Here is a 12,268-nt window from a genome sequence, read left to right as displayed (position 1 = left end):
AGAAAATGGTGCTGAGGTAAATGCATATTGTGTTTCCTTAGTGTTGGAGGGACCTGGAGGTTTCAAAGAGCTTCCAGGTGTCGACACTGTTTCTATGCTTGGGTCCCTGTGCAGGAGATCAATTGGAGAAGTATACTAGGCACAAGGATAAGTAAGGTAAAGAAAAGGGTTGAGTAGGCATGCTCACCTCAGTCATGGACAAGTAGTGACAATGTCTGAGGTGATGAATCTACTGTGTGAAACTAAATACTGTAGGTATTACAATACTGAAACCTGCAGATGTTGAATCTGCAACTTACATGACAAGGGCAGTCTGTTTGAGATGTGCTACATTCTTTGTAAGTAATGAGGAATGTGCACATAAGTGCAAGACACAATGAATACAATAGGCACAAGGGCATGAAAGTTAATTGTGCAGTCAACAGTAATGTAAAGTGTGAAAACCTAAGCAGAAAGTAATTCTCATGTCTCAGAGCAGATGCATTCAGGCTACACATGACTTGCCAAATCTAACAAGGCCTCCATGAGAGGTGCTTCCCCCCCAGCTACATGTGTGCTCTCCTCAAATACAAACAGCATAGATTCTGCTTCATTTCCTGTGAGGAAACCCACCACCCTCCTTTTGCATGCAGAAGCCAAGTCCAATCCCCAAATGACGGATGCTGGTTATCACTTGACTTTGCCATCATGCCCCATTGGCACTCCCTACCTTTTGCTACATTCTACTGCTTGGGTATTGTCAACACCATCTGGACTAGGCTGGAGGGCATGTTTGTGGCTCTTCCTTGTTATGTGTCCCACCTATCCTCCACATTATTGACAACTGCTCATATGCCACACTCTGCCACCCCATAAACCACTAACTCATACCTTTAAATAGATACAACATCTACCACCCAACATAAAACCAACAAAAACAAGTAGTTATGTTTTGCCTTCGTAGACAGCACACTCATAGAACAAACAATCCCATAAAGACATTTCCCTACCATGGCAACTGCATTTCAATAACGATGTGAATGTGACGTGTAAAAGTGCCCTGCATCCAGGAGCGACCGGAGGGCTATTGTATGATATCCATACAGACATACCTGACAAGGTATCCCTAGAGCAATACACTATAGTCTTCACTTCACCTTTTTCTGACTCGTTTTTGGCATGAATTTCACTTTATTTTCTGCCGCGAGCGTGGTAAGTTGGTGAGTGGTCGTCCATTTTTCCATATCTTTCCCATTGTTGCGCAATGATGTAATCAAGTCCTCCTTTACCGTTTCGAACTCCCTCCCAAGGCGCCCAGCGTGAATTGTCGCGAGTCGACAAAGGACTGTCGCGTATTGCCACGCTCCCAACGGTGTAGAAATGTCCAGCCTTTCAACTAGCCGTTCAAAGAGGTGGACGATCTGCTTATGGTAAAAAGTCAGACGGCTACATGTACGACATTCGCTGGGGGGTGCCACGTACATTGTCATCATCTCGTAGGACTGCCGCAGGTAAGGACACAACAGGGCCATCGGCCTTAACCCCATATACAGGGAAGTTCGCGACTCCAACGGTCTGCAAGAACTTGACTGACGCGGTGAGGTACATCCTGAGCTGATTCGTTGTTTTCGCCAGATCACCAGATTTCTTCTTGTATTGCACCACAACAACAGGCAGGTCTAAAAGTGTGGCATCTGGCTCAAATTGTAAACCCTCTAACTGGGAAGTCATGGAGTCCATGGAGTCATTTACAGCCCGATCAGCCTGTCGAGTAGAAGAAAATGGTGCTGAGGTAAATGCGTATCGTGTTTCCTTAGTGTCGGAGGGACCTGGAGGTTTCAAAGAGCTGCCAGGCGTCGACGCTGTTTCTATGCTTGGGTCCCTGTGCAGGGGATCAATCGGAGCACCGTCGTTGCGCCCAGAAACCTTCGTTACATCTCCGCGCGTGGAAGCCCAGGTGGCATCGTTCCGCCTCGAAGGCTTGGCCGCATCGTCGGCCCTGCCCCTGGCAGTCGGCGGGGCGCGATGGACGAGTGGGAACTGACCAAGATCTTCAACTGTTGCGTTTGAGAGCTTCACCCGCAAACAACCCAATGCATCACATTTTCCATCCTTCGGGGACATTCCAAGCCTTGTGATCGTCTCTGATTCTTTCTCCGTCTTCCTCTGCGTCACCCAATGCGAAAACCGACCACAAACGTACGAAGCACTGTCCGTTTCTCTGTCTGCTTCGGCGCTCGCATCAGAAGCACTGGCGCGTGAATCGAGCCATCTTCTCGTGATGTCAGGATCAAACTCAAGTAGCCGAAACACCAAAACTTCAAATTCCCATGTGGCGCGTTGCAGCAAATCGCTCTTGGGAAAGCGGAGGGTAGTTTCAAGACTAGAGGGTTGTCAGAAATGATCCATTATGTCAACAACAACGCACGTTGGGCGAACTTGTAAATCTTCAAGATGTGCGACGGGCTTGTCGCCACCCAAGAGTGTTCCAGCATCGACCTGAACGAGACGTATGAAGAAGTCGAACAGAAAACGATCATGGTCATGACGCCACGATACTTCATACTCATCGCCAATAACTTTCTTTTCGCGGGAACGGCGGGGCGCTTGGAAGATCGCAGAGAAACACTGTTCAAGAATTCGCAAATCGAATGGGAATTCATCCGGATGGAAAAGTTTCACTGCGTTTCGGGACTTCAGAATGGCAACACTAGCGAGCAACTCTTGGATGCATGGCTCAAGTGCAGCATCAACGGGCGGTAGATTGTCCTGTGAGTGACGATGAGCAAATGGAAATACACAACATACAATGACGCACTCTGACGTTCCACGTCATCGGCCAAATGAAGCCCGTCATTGCAATGTATTCATCATGAAAGAACTTCGGATCAAATGCGAGAGACTTTGGCAATACTTTTCGATCCAATAGCCAACTAAACATCCTGTCATCATTGGCCTCCGAGGTGTCCGCAAAGCTACCCAATAAAATGAAAATGTTCATCAAGAATGAATGATGGCGCCTGAAAAATACATACCAAGAACATGACATTTGCGAAACTTGAAGCAAAGTTGGAATGGTGTCAAACATTTCACTGGCAGGTGGGCTGGTCGTGTCCTCGCCTTCACCAAGCCTAACGATGTCCCTGGGAGTGGCCAATGGTTACAAAAGGACACCACTGTGAGATAACACTCACGGGATGGATGGACCTTCTCGCGCAGGTCGAACCGCAGCGGGACTGCTGGTCCGTGGTGGCACGTCCCTATAATAGTCTGTTGGAGAAGGGGAGGAAGAAAATGAGAGGACGAACTCTGAATATTTCTGGCTCTCCTGCCACTTTATAATCCTATCTCGGATGTTCTGCATCTTTGAAGGGAAAACAGCGTCTTCTTCCCGAGCGTCCGAATCGACCCGCCAAGAACGGGCCGTGTGGGTTTGGGTCTCGGCGGCAATGGTGCCCACAACATTCCTAACGCTGTCACGGAGATCACATATAGGTGATTCTAGACTCATGAGCAGTCGCGAGACGGCAAGAGATATGAGCGGTGATGATAAATCTAGGGTGGCAGACGTCTCTATGCTGCCGAGATGCACGCGTGGCTGAATACGAGGTCAGTGTCGGGAGGAGGGGGGGGGGAGGGGGGGACAGAAAAATGTTTGGTACTCACGAGGTCACGGCCTTGAGAGTCGTCCTCTAGCCATCCGACGTACAGACGGATGATCGTGTCATATTTTGAGAATACTATTCCAATCAATGGGTCATCGATGTGCCATACACGTCGCTGATAGAGTGTAGTCGCACATGGTTTTTGTTTGTACAAAATTGTTTTCGTACACAAGAACCATATCTAAAGAGCGTGGGAACTGCTAAAAACTGCTGTTAAGGGTGCTTGGACTAATGTGTGGTTCAATCCCGAATCGCGAACTATTTTCGGATTCAATTCCACGTGGGTAACAGACCTGTCTGAGCTTGCCGTGGGTTTAAAACGAGCCAGTATCGTTAATCGACTAACATTCCTCACTCCGACAGCGTGCATGGAGTCGTATGTGAACTCGATTAGTGAGGAAGTCTTGCGCAGCGAGGATATCTCTACCTGGCCCCGCGCTACCGTCCAGCTCGCCCAGTCTATACGCGATGCGTTCAAGGTGCCTACATGGTTGAAATCAGTGAGTGTATGACGGTCTATTCAATTCTGAACTGTTTACCTTGGGCTGGCTTCCGAAGGAACTCCCCCCGTATACGGACAAGCGGGCTTTCCATCTACTTGACCAACTACGGGCGATAGACGACGAGTCGATGCGCCACTTGTGGGTGGACATAGATACGGTCGGCGACAATTCGCGTCGACGACTCCATTTCGCCTTTGCCACCGCCCTCTCCGACTGTGCCAGGATTCAGGTTGCCGCCGAAATGGAGGAATCATCAGAAACACCTGTGCCCAAGGAATCTTTCGTCGTGATCCTTGTGCGGAACGCCATCTTGAATGTCATCTCAGGGCTCTCTTCACTGTAAGTCGATCTTACCCCTCATTTGCTTGTATTCATCAATCTGCATCATTCAGCGAGGACGTCCTGGTGGCGCTTCCCCGTCAGCTTGGTGGGGAGCCAACTCCGGCACTGAAGTACATGAGAAAGAATCTCAACGCACCACTCGTCATTTCAATCTGCGAGAAAATGCCTGTCGAGGAAGAAGAGAAAGACGGCAACGGACAGTCGGAGCAGGAGGAATCTAGCGACGAATGTTGGCCGGTCCAGATTCCGCGGTCAGTGACGATGTCCGAGTTCCTTGCAACGCCCACAACAGTCGAAGAGGTGGAGGAAGAGGTCGAAGATGATCCCGGAGTTCTCTCCCCACAGTTTGAGGCCCACTTCCTCGCATATCCTCCATCTTCCCCTTTGCCATCTACTTGTCACATACCTGTGCTCTGCATGGCCACCGAGAAGCATCTTCCAGTGGTGATGACTAGTTTACTCTATCAGCGACGTGTATGGCACATCGATGACCCATTGATTGGAATAGTATTCTCAAAATATGACGCGATCATCCGTCTGTACGTCGGATGGCTAGAGGACGACTCTCAAGGCCGTGACCTCGTGAGTACCAAACATTTTTCTGTCCCCCCCTCCCCCCCCCTCCTCCCGACACTGACCTCGTATTCAGCCACGCGTGCATCTCGGCAGCATAGAGACGTCTGCCACCCTAGATTTATCATCACCGCTCATATCTCTTGCCGTCTCGCGACTGCTCATGAGTCTAGAATCACCTATATGTGATCTCCGTGACAGCGTTAGGAATGTTGTGGGCACCATTGCCGCCGAGACCCAAACCCACACGGCCCGTTCTTGGCGGGTCGATTCGGACGCTCGGGAAGAAGACGCTGTTTTCCCTTCAAAGATGCAGAACATCCGAGATAGGATTATAAAGTGGCAGGAGAGCCAGAAATATTCAGAGTTCGTCCTCTCATTTTCTTCCTCCCCTTCTCCAACAGACTATTATAGGGACGTGCCACCACGGACCAGCAGTCCCGCTGCGGTTCGACCTGCGCGAGAAGGTCCATCCATCCCGTGAGTGTTATCTCACAGTGGTGTCCTTTTGTAACCATTGGCCACTCCCAGGGACATCGTTAGGCTTGGTGAAGGCGAGGACACGACCAGCCCACCTGCCAGTGAAATGTTTGACACCATTCCAACTTTGCTTCAAGTTTCGCAAATGTCATGTTCTTGGTATGTATTTTTCAGGCGCCATCATTCATTCTTGATGAACATTTTCATTTTATTGGGTAGCTTTGCGGACACCTCGGAGGCCAATGATGACAGGATGTTTAGTTGGCTATTGGATCGAAAAGTATTGCCAAAGTCTCTCGCATTTGATCCGAAGTTCTTTCATGATGAATACATTGCAATGACGGGCTTCATTTGGCCGATGACGTGGAACGTCAGAGTGCGTCATTGTATGTTGTGTATTTCCATTTGCTCATCGTCACTCACAGGACAATCTACCGCCCGTTGATGCTGCACTTGAGCCATGCATCCAAGAGTTGCTCGCTAGTGTTGCCATTCTGAAGTCCCGAAACGCAGTGAAACTTTTCCATCCGGATGAATTCCCATTCGATTTGCGAATTCTTGAACAGTGTTTCTCTGCGATCTTCCAAGCGCCCCGCCGTTCCCGCGAAAAGAAAGTTATTGGCGATGAGTATGAAGTATCGTGGCGTCATGACCATGATCGTTTTCTGTTCGACTTCTTCATACGTCTCGTTCAGGTCGATGCTGGAACACTCTTGGGTGGCGACAAGCCCGTCGCACATCTTGAAGATTTACAAGTTCGCCCAACGTGCGTTGTTGTTGACATAATGGATCATTTCTGACAACCCTCTAGTCTTGAAACTACCCTCCGCTTTCCCAAGAGCGATTTGCTGCAACGCGCCACATGGGAATTTGAAGTTTTGGTGTTTCGGCTACTTGAGTTTGATCCTGACATCACGAGAAGATGGCTCGATTCACGCGCCAGTGCTTCTGATGCGAGCGCCGAAGCAGACAGAGAAACGGACAGTGCTTCGTACGTTTGTGGTCGGTTTTCGCATTGGGTGACGCAGAGGAAGACGGAGAAAGAATCAGAGACGATCACAAGGCTTGGAATGTCCCCGAAGGATGGAAAATGTGATGCATTGGGTTGTTTGCGGGTGAAGCTCTCAAACGCAACAGTTGAAGATCTTGGTCAGTTCCCACTCGTCCATCGCGCCCCGCCGACTGCCAGGGGCAGGGCCGACGATGCGGCCAAGCCTTCGAGGCGGAACGATGCCACCTGGGCTTCCACGCGCGGAGATGTAACGAAGGTTTCTGGGCGCAACGACGGTGCTCCGATTGATCCCCTGCACAGGGACCCAAGCATAGAAACAGCGTCGACGCCTGGCAGCTCTTTGAAACCTCCAGGTCCCTCCGACACTAAGGAAACACGATACGCATTTACCTCAGCACCATTTTCTTCTACTCGACAGGCTGATCGGGCTGTAAATGACTCCATGGACTCCATGACTTCCCAGTTAGAGGGTTTACAATTTGAGCCAGATGCCACACTTTTAGACCTGCCTGTTGTTGTGGTGCAATACAAGAAGAAATCTGGTGATCTGGCGAAAACAACGAATCAGCTCAGGATGTACCTCACCGCGTCAGTCAAGTTCTTGCAGACCGTTGGAGTCGCGAACTTCCCTGTATATGGGGTTAAGGCCGATGGCCCTGTTGTGTCCTTACCTGCGGCAGTCCTACGAGATGATGACAATGTACGTGGCACCCCCCAGCGAATGTCGTACATGTAGCCGTCTGACTTTTTACCATAAGCAGATCGTCCACCTCTTTGAACGGCTAGTTGAAAGGCTGGACATTTCTACACCGTTGGGAGCGTGGCAATACGCGACAGTCCTTTGTCGACTCGCGACAATTCACGCTGGGCGCCTTGGGAGGGAGTTCGAAACGGTAAAGGAGGACTTGATTACATCATTGCGCAACAATGGGAAAGATATGGAAAAATGGACGACCACTCACCAACTTACCACGCTCGCGGCAGAAAATAAAGTGAAATTCATGCCAAAAACGAGTCAGAAAAAGGTGAAGTGAAGACTATAGTGTATTGCTCTAGGGATACCTTGTCAGGTATGTCTGTATGGATATCATACAATAGCCCTCCGGTCGCTCCTGGATGCAGGGCACTTTTACACGTCACATTCACATCGTTATTGAAATGCAGTTGCCATGGTAGGGAAATGTCTTTATGGGATTGTTTGTTCTATGAGTGTGCTGTCTACGAAGGCAAAACATAACTACTTGTTTTTGTTGGTTTTATGTTGGGTGGTAGATGTTGTATCTATTTAAAGGTATGAGTTAGTGGTTTATGGGGTGGCAGAGTGTGGCATATGAGCAGTTGTCAATAATGTGGAGGATAGGTGGGACACATAACAAGGAAGAGCCACAAACATGCCCTCCAGCCTAGTCCAGATGGTGTTGACAATACCCAAGCAGTAGAATGTAGCAAAAGGTAGGGAGTGCCAATGGGGCATGATGGCAAAGTCAAGTGATAACCAGCATCCGTCATTTGGGGATTGGACTTGGCTTCTGCATGCAAAAGGAGGGTGGTGGGTTTCCTCACAGGAAATGAAGCAGAATCTATGCTGTTTGTATTTGAGGAGAGCACACATGTAGCTGGGGGGGAAGCACCTCTCATGGAGGCCTTGTTAGATTTGGCAAGTCATGTGTAGCCTGAATGCATCTGCTCTGAGACATGAGAATTACTTTCTGCTTAGGTTTTCACACTTTACATTACTGTTGACTGCACAATTAACTTTCATGCCCTTGTGCCTATTGTATTCATTGTGTCTTGCACTTATGTGCACATTCCTCATTACTTACAAAGAATGTAGCACATCTCAAACAGACTGCCCTTGTCATGTAAGTTGCAGATTCAACATCTGCAGGTTTCAGTATTGTAATACCTACAGTATTTGTGCAAATCCATAGAGTTATCTGTGACTTGGTCAACACCTTTCAGCATGTGAGGCATGTCAAGAATGATGGGGGAGGAGGGGGAAAAGCAGTCAGATGAGGTATTTCAGTAAAGTCATGCCTTACCTGACATAAAAAAACCCATGGAGTTATTCAGTAAAATGGCAGGTTGTTGGGATGGAATAATGATGCTTGTGGTGATTACATGAGTAGTGAGTGGAACAAAAGGAAAATATCAGAAAAGAAGATTGGTGTCATGCTTTATCATGATAAATACCAGGTGGAACGAACCACAAGGAATATACAACAACCAATACAGAAAGAGTACATACCACTTCGTAATAACATACACATGCAATGGTAGTGAGCAGAATGGAAGATGTAATAACAAAAATGGAGGAGATACATTGCTAATAAGTGGAGACTCGAACCCCTGAAGGCCCAAAACAGAGGGAATATGTACCACTTGGTAATGGAATACATGTGCAATGGCAGTAAGCAGAGAGCCTTGGAAGATGAGCTCTGTTCATGTGGGTTTCATGTGTGTGATTGACAATGAAACATTGGTAAATGCCAGAACAGCAAGAGAACAGTAAGGAAGATGCAACAACCAAGACAGAGGGAATATGTACCACTTAGTAATATGATACATGTGTGACAACAGTGAATGGAAAGGCTCAGACAATGCCATGACTCTGTTCCCAAGGGTCTCATAGATGCAATCAATGAGAACCTTTGAGGGCTCCAAACCCCCAAGGGTGCCAAGCCCTCAACTCTTGTGGACAACTGTGCCAAATGGTCAGGGCAAGAATGGATGGAGGTCAGTAACAACACATCCATGAACAGATCCCAATCTTGAAACCTTTGTATTTGTGATATCTCCACTTACCTGCACCAGGTGGAAAATCCATTAGTAGTTGTGTTGTTGGTTACACTTGAGCCAAATTAAGAATTAAAAATAAACAGCAAAGCTTTATACAAAACAAGTATGTTTACAGGGTCACCATGAAAAATACTCTGGTCAAAGTATGCCAACACCCATCCACCAGGGATGGATCCCTTGGTTCTACATCCAGATGTCTGCAGACAAGAACAGTGGCAGAGTCAGGGGTGTCAGTGGACGTTAGATGGATTGATACAGGTGGAGTGGGGACCTCCAGTCTGATGGGGGAAAAGGGGAGGAAAGGGACCACAGTGGTGCCCTCCTGACAGGATGACGACATTGAGGGAGCTGAACTTGATGGAAATGATAGTGCTATGGGAGATGATTACTGTCAAGGAACAAAAATCTTGGAAAATCACCCACCTTCACACTGGGATCTCAAAAGTAGGATGTTGGCAAGGGTTGCAGCATCGACTGTGCTCAGTTCAAGATGCAAAACAATAGTGATTAGAGTGCCTGCATAACCCTTGAATGTTAGCTATCAGACAGTGGTTAGAAAATCATGCACTTAGGTTGATGGCACTTATGCTTCACCCATTATCAAGTGAGGGTGGCTGGCACATAGTGAGATGAGGATTGGAAGGGAGAGGGAGAGAAACACAGACAATATTGTAAGTCAATAGGCAGATCTCCAACAGAAGGTTCTTCTTCCCCATTTGTTAGCAGCCATGGAATAACATGTAGAATCTGCCTCGGTGAATCCTGCATGCACAGTCTGTAGAGATGTCATAATTACACTCTTGTTAAATGGATCATTGTGCACCCCAGGTAAAGAATATAACTAACAGAATAGATGCAAAGGCTAAACACTTACTTGTTCACAGCTCACTATGATGGAAGTGGAGAAAACACTAGGAAGGACAGGAAGACTTAATTAGCATCCCTACACAGGAGTAATCAGGGATCAGGAACTGAGGAAACAAGCAAGCCTTGAACTCACCAGCTTGTAAAATGAATGGAATATCCTTGGGAAACAAAATGGTAGAGTTTAGGGTATATCCATACCAAGATGACTTTTGAAGGCTCCAAGCCTTTGAGAGCTGCCAAGGGCACCAAGCCCCTGGCACTTGGTGGGGGATGCACCAAACATTCCCCTGGCATAATAGATGTCAAAGAGAATGTACTGTTGACCATGAAAGTAAGAAAGTGAAGAAGAGAAACCTGATTAGCATCTCCACACAAAGGTGGTTGGAGCTCAGCGAAGGAAGGGAGATGCAAGCCTCAAACTCACTGGCAGGCAAATTGAAAAGACTCTAGTATCAGAAGGAGAAGACAGAACTGGGGGTAGCCATGGCAAACCATCAGCCTTAATAGATAATGGAGAGAACACTACATTAACCAGGAAAGTAAGAAAGCGAGTAAGAGAAACCCAATTAGTGTCCCTATACAAAGACAATTGGAGATCAGTGAAGGAAGGGGGAGATGCAAGCCTCAAACTCACCAGTGGGAAAAGTGAAGGAGTCTTGTCTCAGACAGACAAGGCAGAGCTGGGGGTAGCCACAGAAAACCATTGGCCTTAATAGATGATGGAGAGAATGCTGCCTTAAGCAGGAGAGTAAGAAAGTGAGCAAGAGAAACCTGATTGGTGTCCCTATACAAAGACAATTGGAAATCAGCCAAGGAAGGGAGATGAAAACCTTGAACTCACCAACAGGCAAAGTGAATGGAGTCTTGTCTGAGAAGGAGAAGGCAGAGATGGGGGCAGCCAAGGACAAATGTTGACCTTAACAGATGATGGAGAGAATGTAGCATTGATCAGGAAGTTTGAGAAAGTGAAGAGAAACTTGACTAATGTCTTGGGGAGATGCAAGCCTTGAACTCACCAGCAGGTAACATGAACAGCTGAGTCTCATTTGGGAAGTAAAAGATGGACTCCAGGGTAACCAAGGAAAGCTGGCAGTCTTCAATGCCCTGAGTTGTGCTATATGAAGTAGCACCTCGATGAGATGGAGTCTCATCTGCACAATCAACAGCCAATCCATACCAAGATGACTCTCGAAGGCTCCAAGCCTTCGAGAGCTGTCAAGGGCACCAAGCCCCTGACACTTGGTAGGGGATGCACCAAGCATTCCCCTGGCATAGGATTGATGATGAGAGTGGAGAGTAGAGAAGGGGAACAAGTGTGCGAACATGTCAACATTGTGTATGTTTGGTTACTAAGTATGCACCTATGACAATTAATTTGTCAGTATTTCCTCCAGGACTTTGGTTTGAATTGAACATGGGGGCATTACAACATATGTTATATATTAGGTTCAGGCACCAATGAGCCTGCCCCACATGCATGAACCTGACTGCATACTGGCAGCATTGTAATGTTGCCATGGCACTGCCACCACTAAATAGTCCATGTGCACCACCAGCAAATTTCTCATGCTAAGTCAGCTCTGACTTAATGCAGTAATGATCACATGCTCACTGCACTTGTCACACTTCTTTTGCAAGCCCTTCAAACAATCCACATGTTTTAATCCATGACTGCCTTCATGCTACTGTCTAAGGTGAGTTCTTCTTTCTTCTTCTTTCTTATTATCAATTTGTGTCACAGAGAGGAATGTTTGGCATGTTCCTCTGCCAGGATTTGAAGGGTTTGGTGCCCTTTGAGCACTGAGATAGGTTTGGTGCCTATCTCAGTAAACTTGGCATGCTCATGGTACCAGTCACATGGACAAGACTCCATTTCGTGGAGGCATGCTACCTTGCATAGCACAACTCAGGGCATTGAAGACTGTGTGCCCAGCATCTGTGCATGAAATCTTCATCAGGTGCAAGGTTCTATATACCGTGTAGGTGCATGATCCACTTGTTTTCTCATTTATCTCCCCCTTGATGGTCTCACAGATACCAGCAATGCT

The 12,268-nt window shown here is 47.6% G+C and overlaps 4 protein-coding genes across 4 annotated transcripts; 1 reads left to right on the top strand and 3 right to left on the bottom strand.

Annotated features, from left to right (window-relative positions):
• Window positions 1-849: 849 nt before the first annotated feature.
• Window positions 850-1,881, bottom strand: F5J12DRAFT_775550 (uncharacterized protein). The gene is made up of 2 exons (XM_051742308.1): window positions 1,462-1,881; window positions 850-1,400 (listed from the first exon to the last, which is right to left on the bottom strand). Exons 1-2 carry the CDS (start codon window positions 1,717-1,719, stop codon window positions 1,128-1,130), a joined length of 531 nt encoding a protein of 176 aa, XP_051594206.1. The 5' UTR covers window positions 1,720-1,881; the 3' UTR covers window positions 850-1,127.
• A 357-nt stretch (window positions 1,882-2,238) lies between these two features.
• F5J12DRAFT_78084 (uncharacterized protein) lies at window positions 2,239-3,778 on the bottom strand. Its single transcript, XM_051742512.1, has 6 exons — window positions 3,646-3,778; window positions 3,288-3,577; window positions 3,174-3,239; window positions 3,015-3,122; window positions 2,798-2,954; window positions 2,239-2,748 (listed from the first exon to the last, which is right to left on the bottom strand). The coding sequence occupies exons 2-6, from the start codon at window positions 3,488-3,490 to the stop codon at window positions 2,374-2,376; spliced, it is 909 nt and encodes a 302-aa protein (XP_051594205.1). The 5' UTR covers window positions 3,491-3,577; window positions 3,646-3,778; the 3' UTR covers window positions 2,239-2,373.
• Window positions 3,779-3,957: 179 nt separating this feature from the next.
• Window positions 3,958-7,866, top strand: F5J12DRAFT_78072 (uncharacterized protein). Its single transcript, XM_051742501.1, has 10 exons — window positions 3,958-4,144; window positions 4,203-4,486; window positions 4,540-5,071; window positions 5,139-5,428; window positions 5,477-5,542; window positions 5,594-5,701; window positions 5,762-5,918; window positions 5,968-6,308; window positions 6,354-7,254; window positions 7,316-7,866. Exons 1-10 carry the CDS (start codon window positions 4,013-4,015, stop codon window positions 7,586-7,588), a joined length of 3,084 nt encoding a protein of 1,027 aa, XP_051594204.1. The 5' UTR covers window positions 3,958-4,012; the 3' UTR covers window positions 7,589-7,866.
• A 2,535-nt stretch (window positions 7,867-10,401) lies between these two features.
• F5J12DRAFT_787572 (uncharacterized protein) lies at window positions 10,402-11,545 on the bottom strand (the record flags this gene model as incomplete). Its single annotated transcript, XM_051743664.1, has 6 exons — window positions 10,402-10,536; window positions 10,645-10,795; window positions 10,855-10,900; window positions 11,062-11,136; window positions 11,237-11,371; window positions 11,398-11,545. 6 exons carry the CDS (start codon window positions 11,543-11,545, stop codon window positions 10,402-10,404), a joined length of 690 nt encoding a protein of 229 aa, XP_051594203.1.
• Between the last annotated feature and the right edge of the window lie 723 nt (window positions 11,546-12,268).

The sequence above is a fragment of the Pisolithus orientalis genome (genome assembly GCF_024613125.1).
Source record: "Pisolithus orientalis strain OTSU chromosome Unknown F5J12scaffold_126, whole genome shotgun sequence".
Classification (NCBI taxonomy): Eukaryota; Fungi; Basidiomycota; class Agaricomycetes; order Boletales; family Pisolithaceae; genus Pisolithus; species Pisolithus orientalis.
This window is presented reverse-complemented; position numbering and strand designations above follow the sequence as displayed.

Excerpts from the sequence above, each read along its gene's own strand:
- F5J12DRAFT_775550 (XM_051742308.1), bottom strand. The coding sequence starts at position 1,719 with ATGGACTCCATGACTTCCCAGTTAGAGGGTTTACAATTTGAGCCAGAT. Across the intron at positions 1,401-1,461 it reads TCCTACGAGATGATGACAAT|ATCGTCCACCTCTTTGAACG; the intron begins GTACGTGGCACC and ends TACCATAAGCAG.
- F5J12DRAFT_78084 (XM_051742512.1), bottom strand. The coding sequence starts at position 3,490 with ATGAGTCTAGAATCACCTATATGTGATCTCCGTGACAGCGTTAGGAAT. Across the intron at positions 2,955-3,014 it reads TCGCAAATGTCATGTTCTTG|CTTTGCGGACACCTCGGAGG; the intron begins GTATGTATTTTT and ends TTTATTGGGTAG. Across the intron at positions 2,749-2,797 it reads CGATGACGTGGAACGTCAGA|GACAATCTACCGCCCGTTGA; the intron begins GTGCGTCATTGT and ends CGTCACTCACAG.
- F5J12DRAFT_78072 (XM_051742501.1), top strand. The coding sequence starts at position 4,013 with ATGGAGTCGTATGTGAACTCGATTAGTGAGGAAGTCTTGCGCAGCGAG. Across the intron at positions 5,543-5,593 it reads CGAGAAGGTCCATCCATCCC|GGACATCGTTAGGCTTGGTG; the intron begins GTGAGTGTTATC and ends GGCCACTCCCAG. Across the intron at positions 5,919-5,967 it reads CGATGACGTGGAACGTCAGA|GACAATCTACCGCCCGTTGA; the intron begins GTGCGTCATTGT and ends CGTCACTCACAG.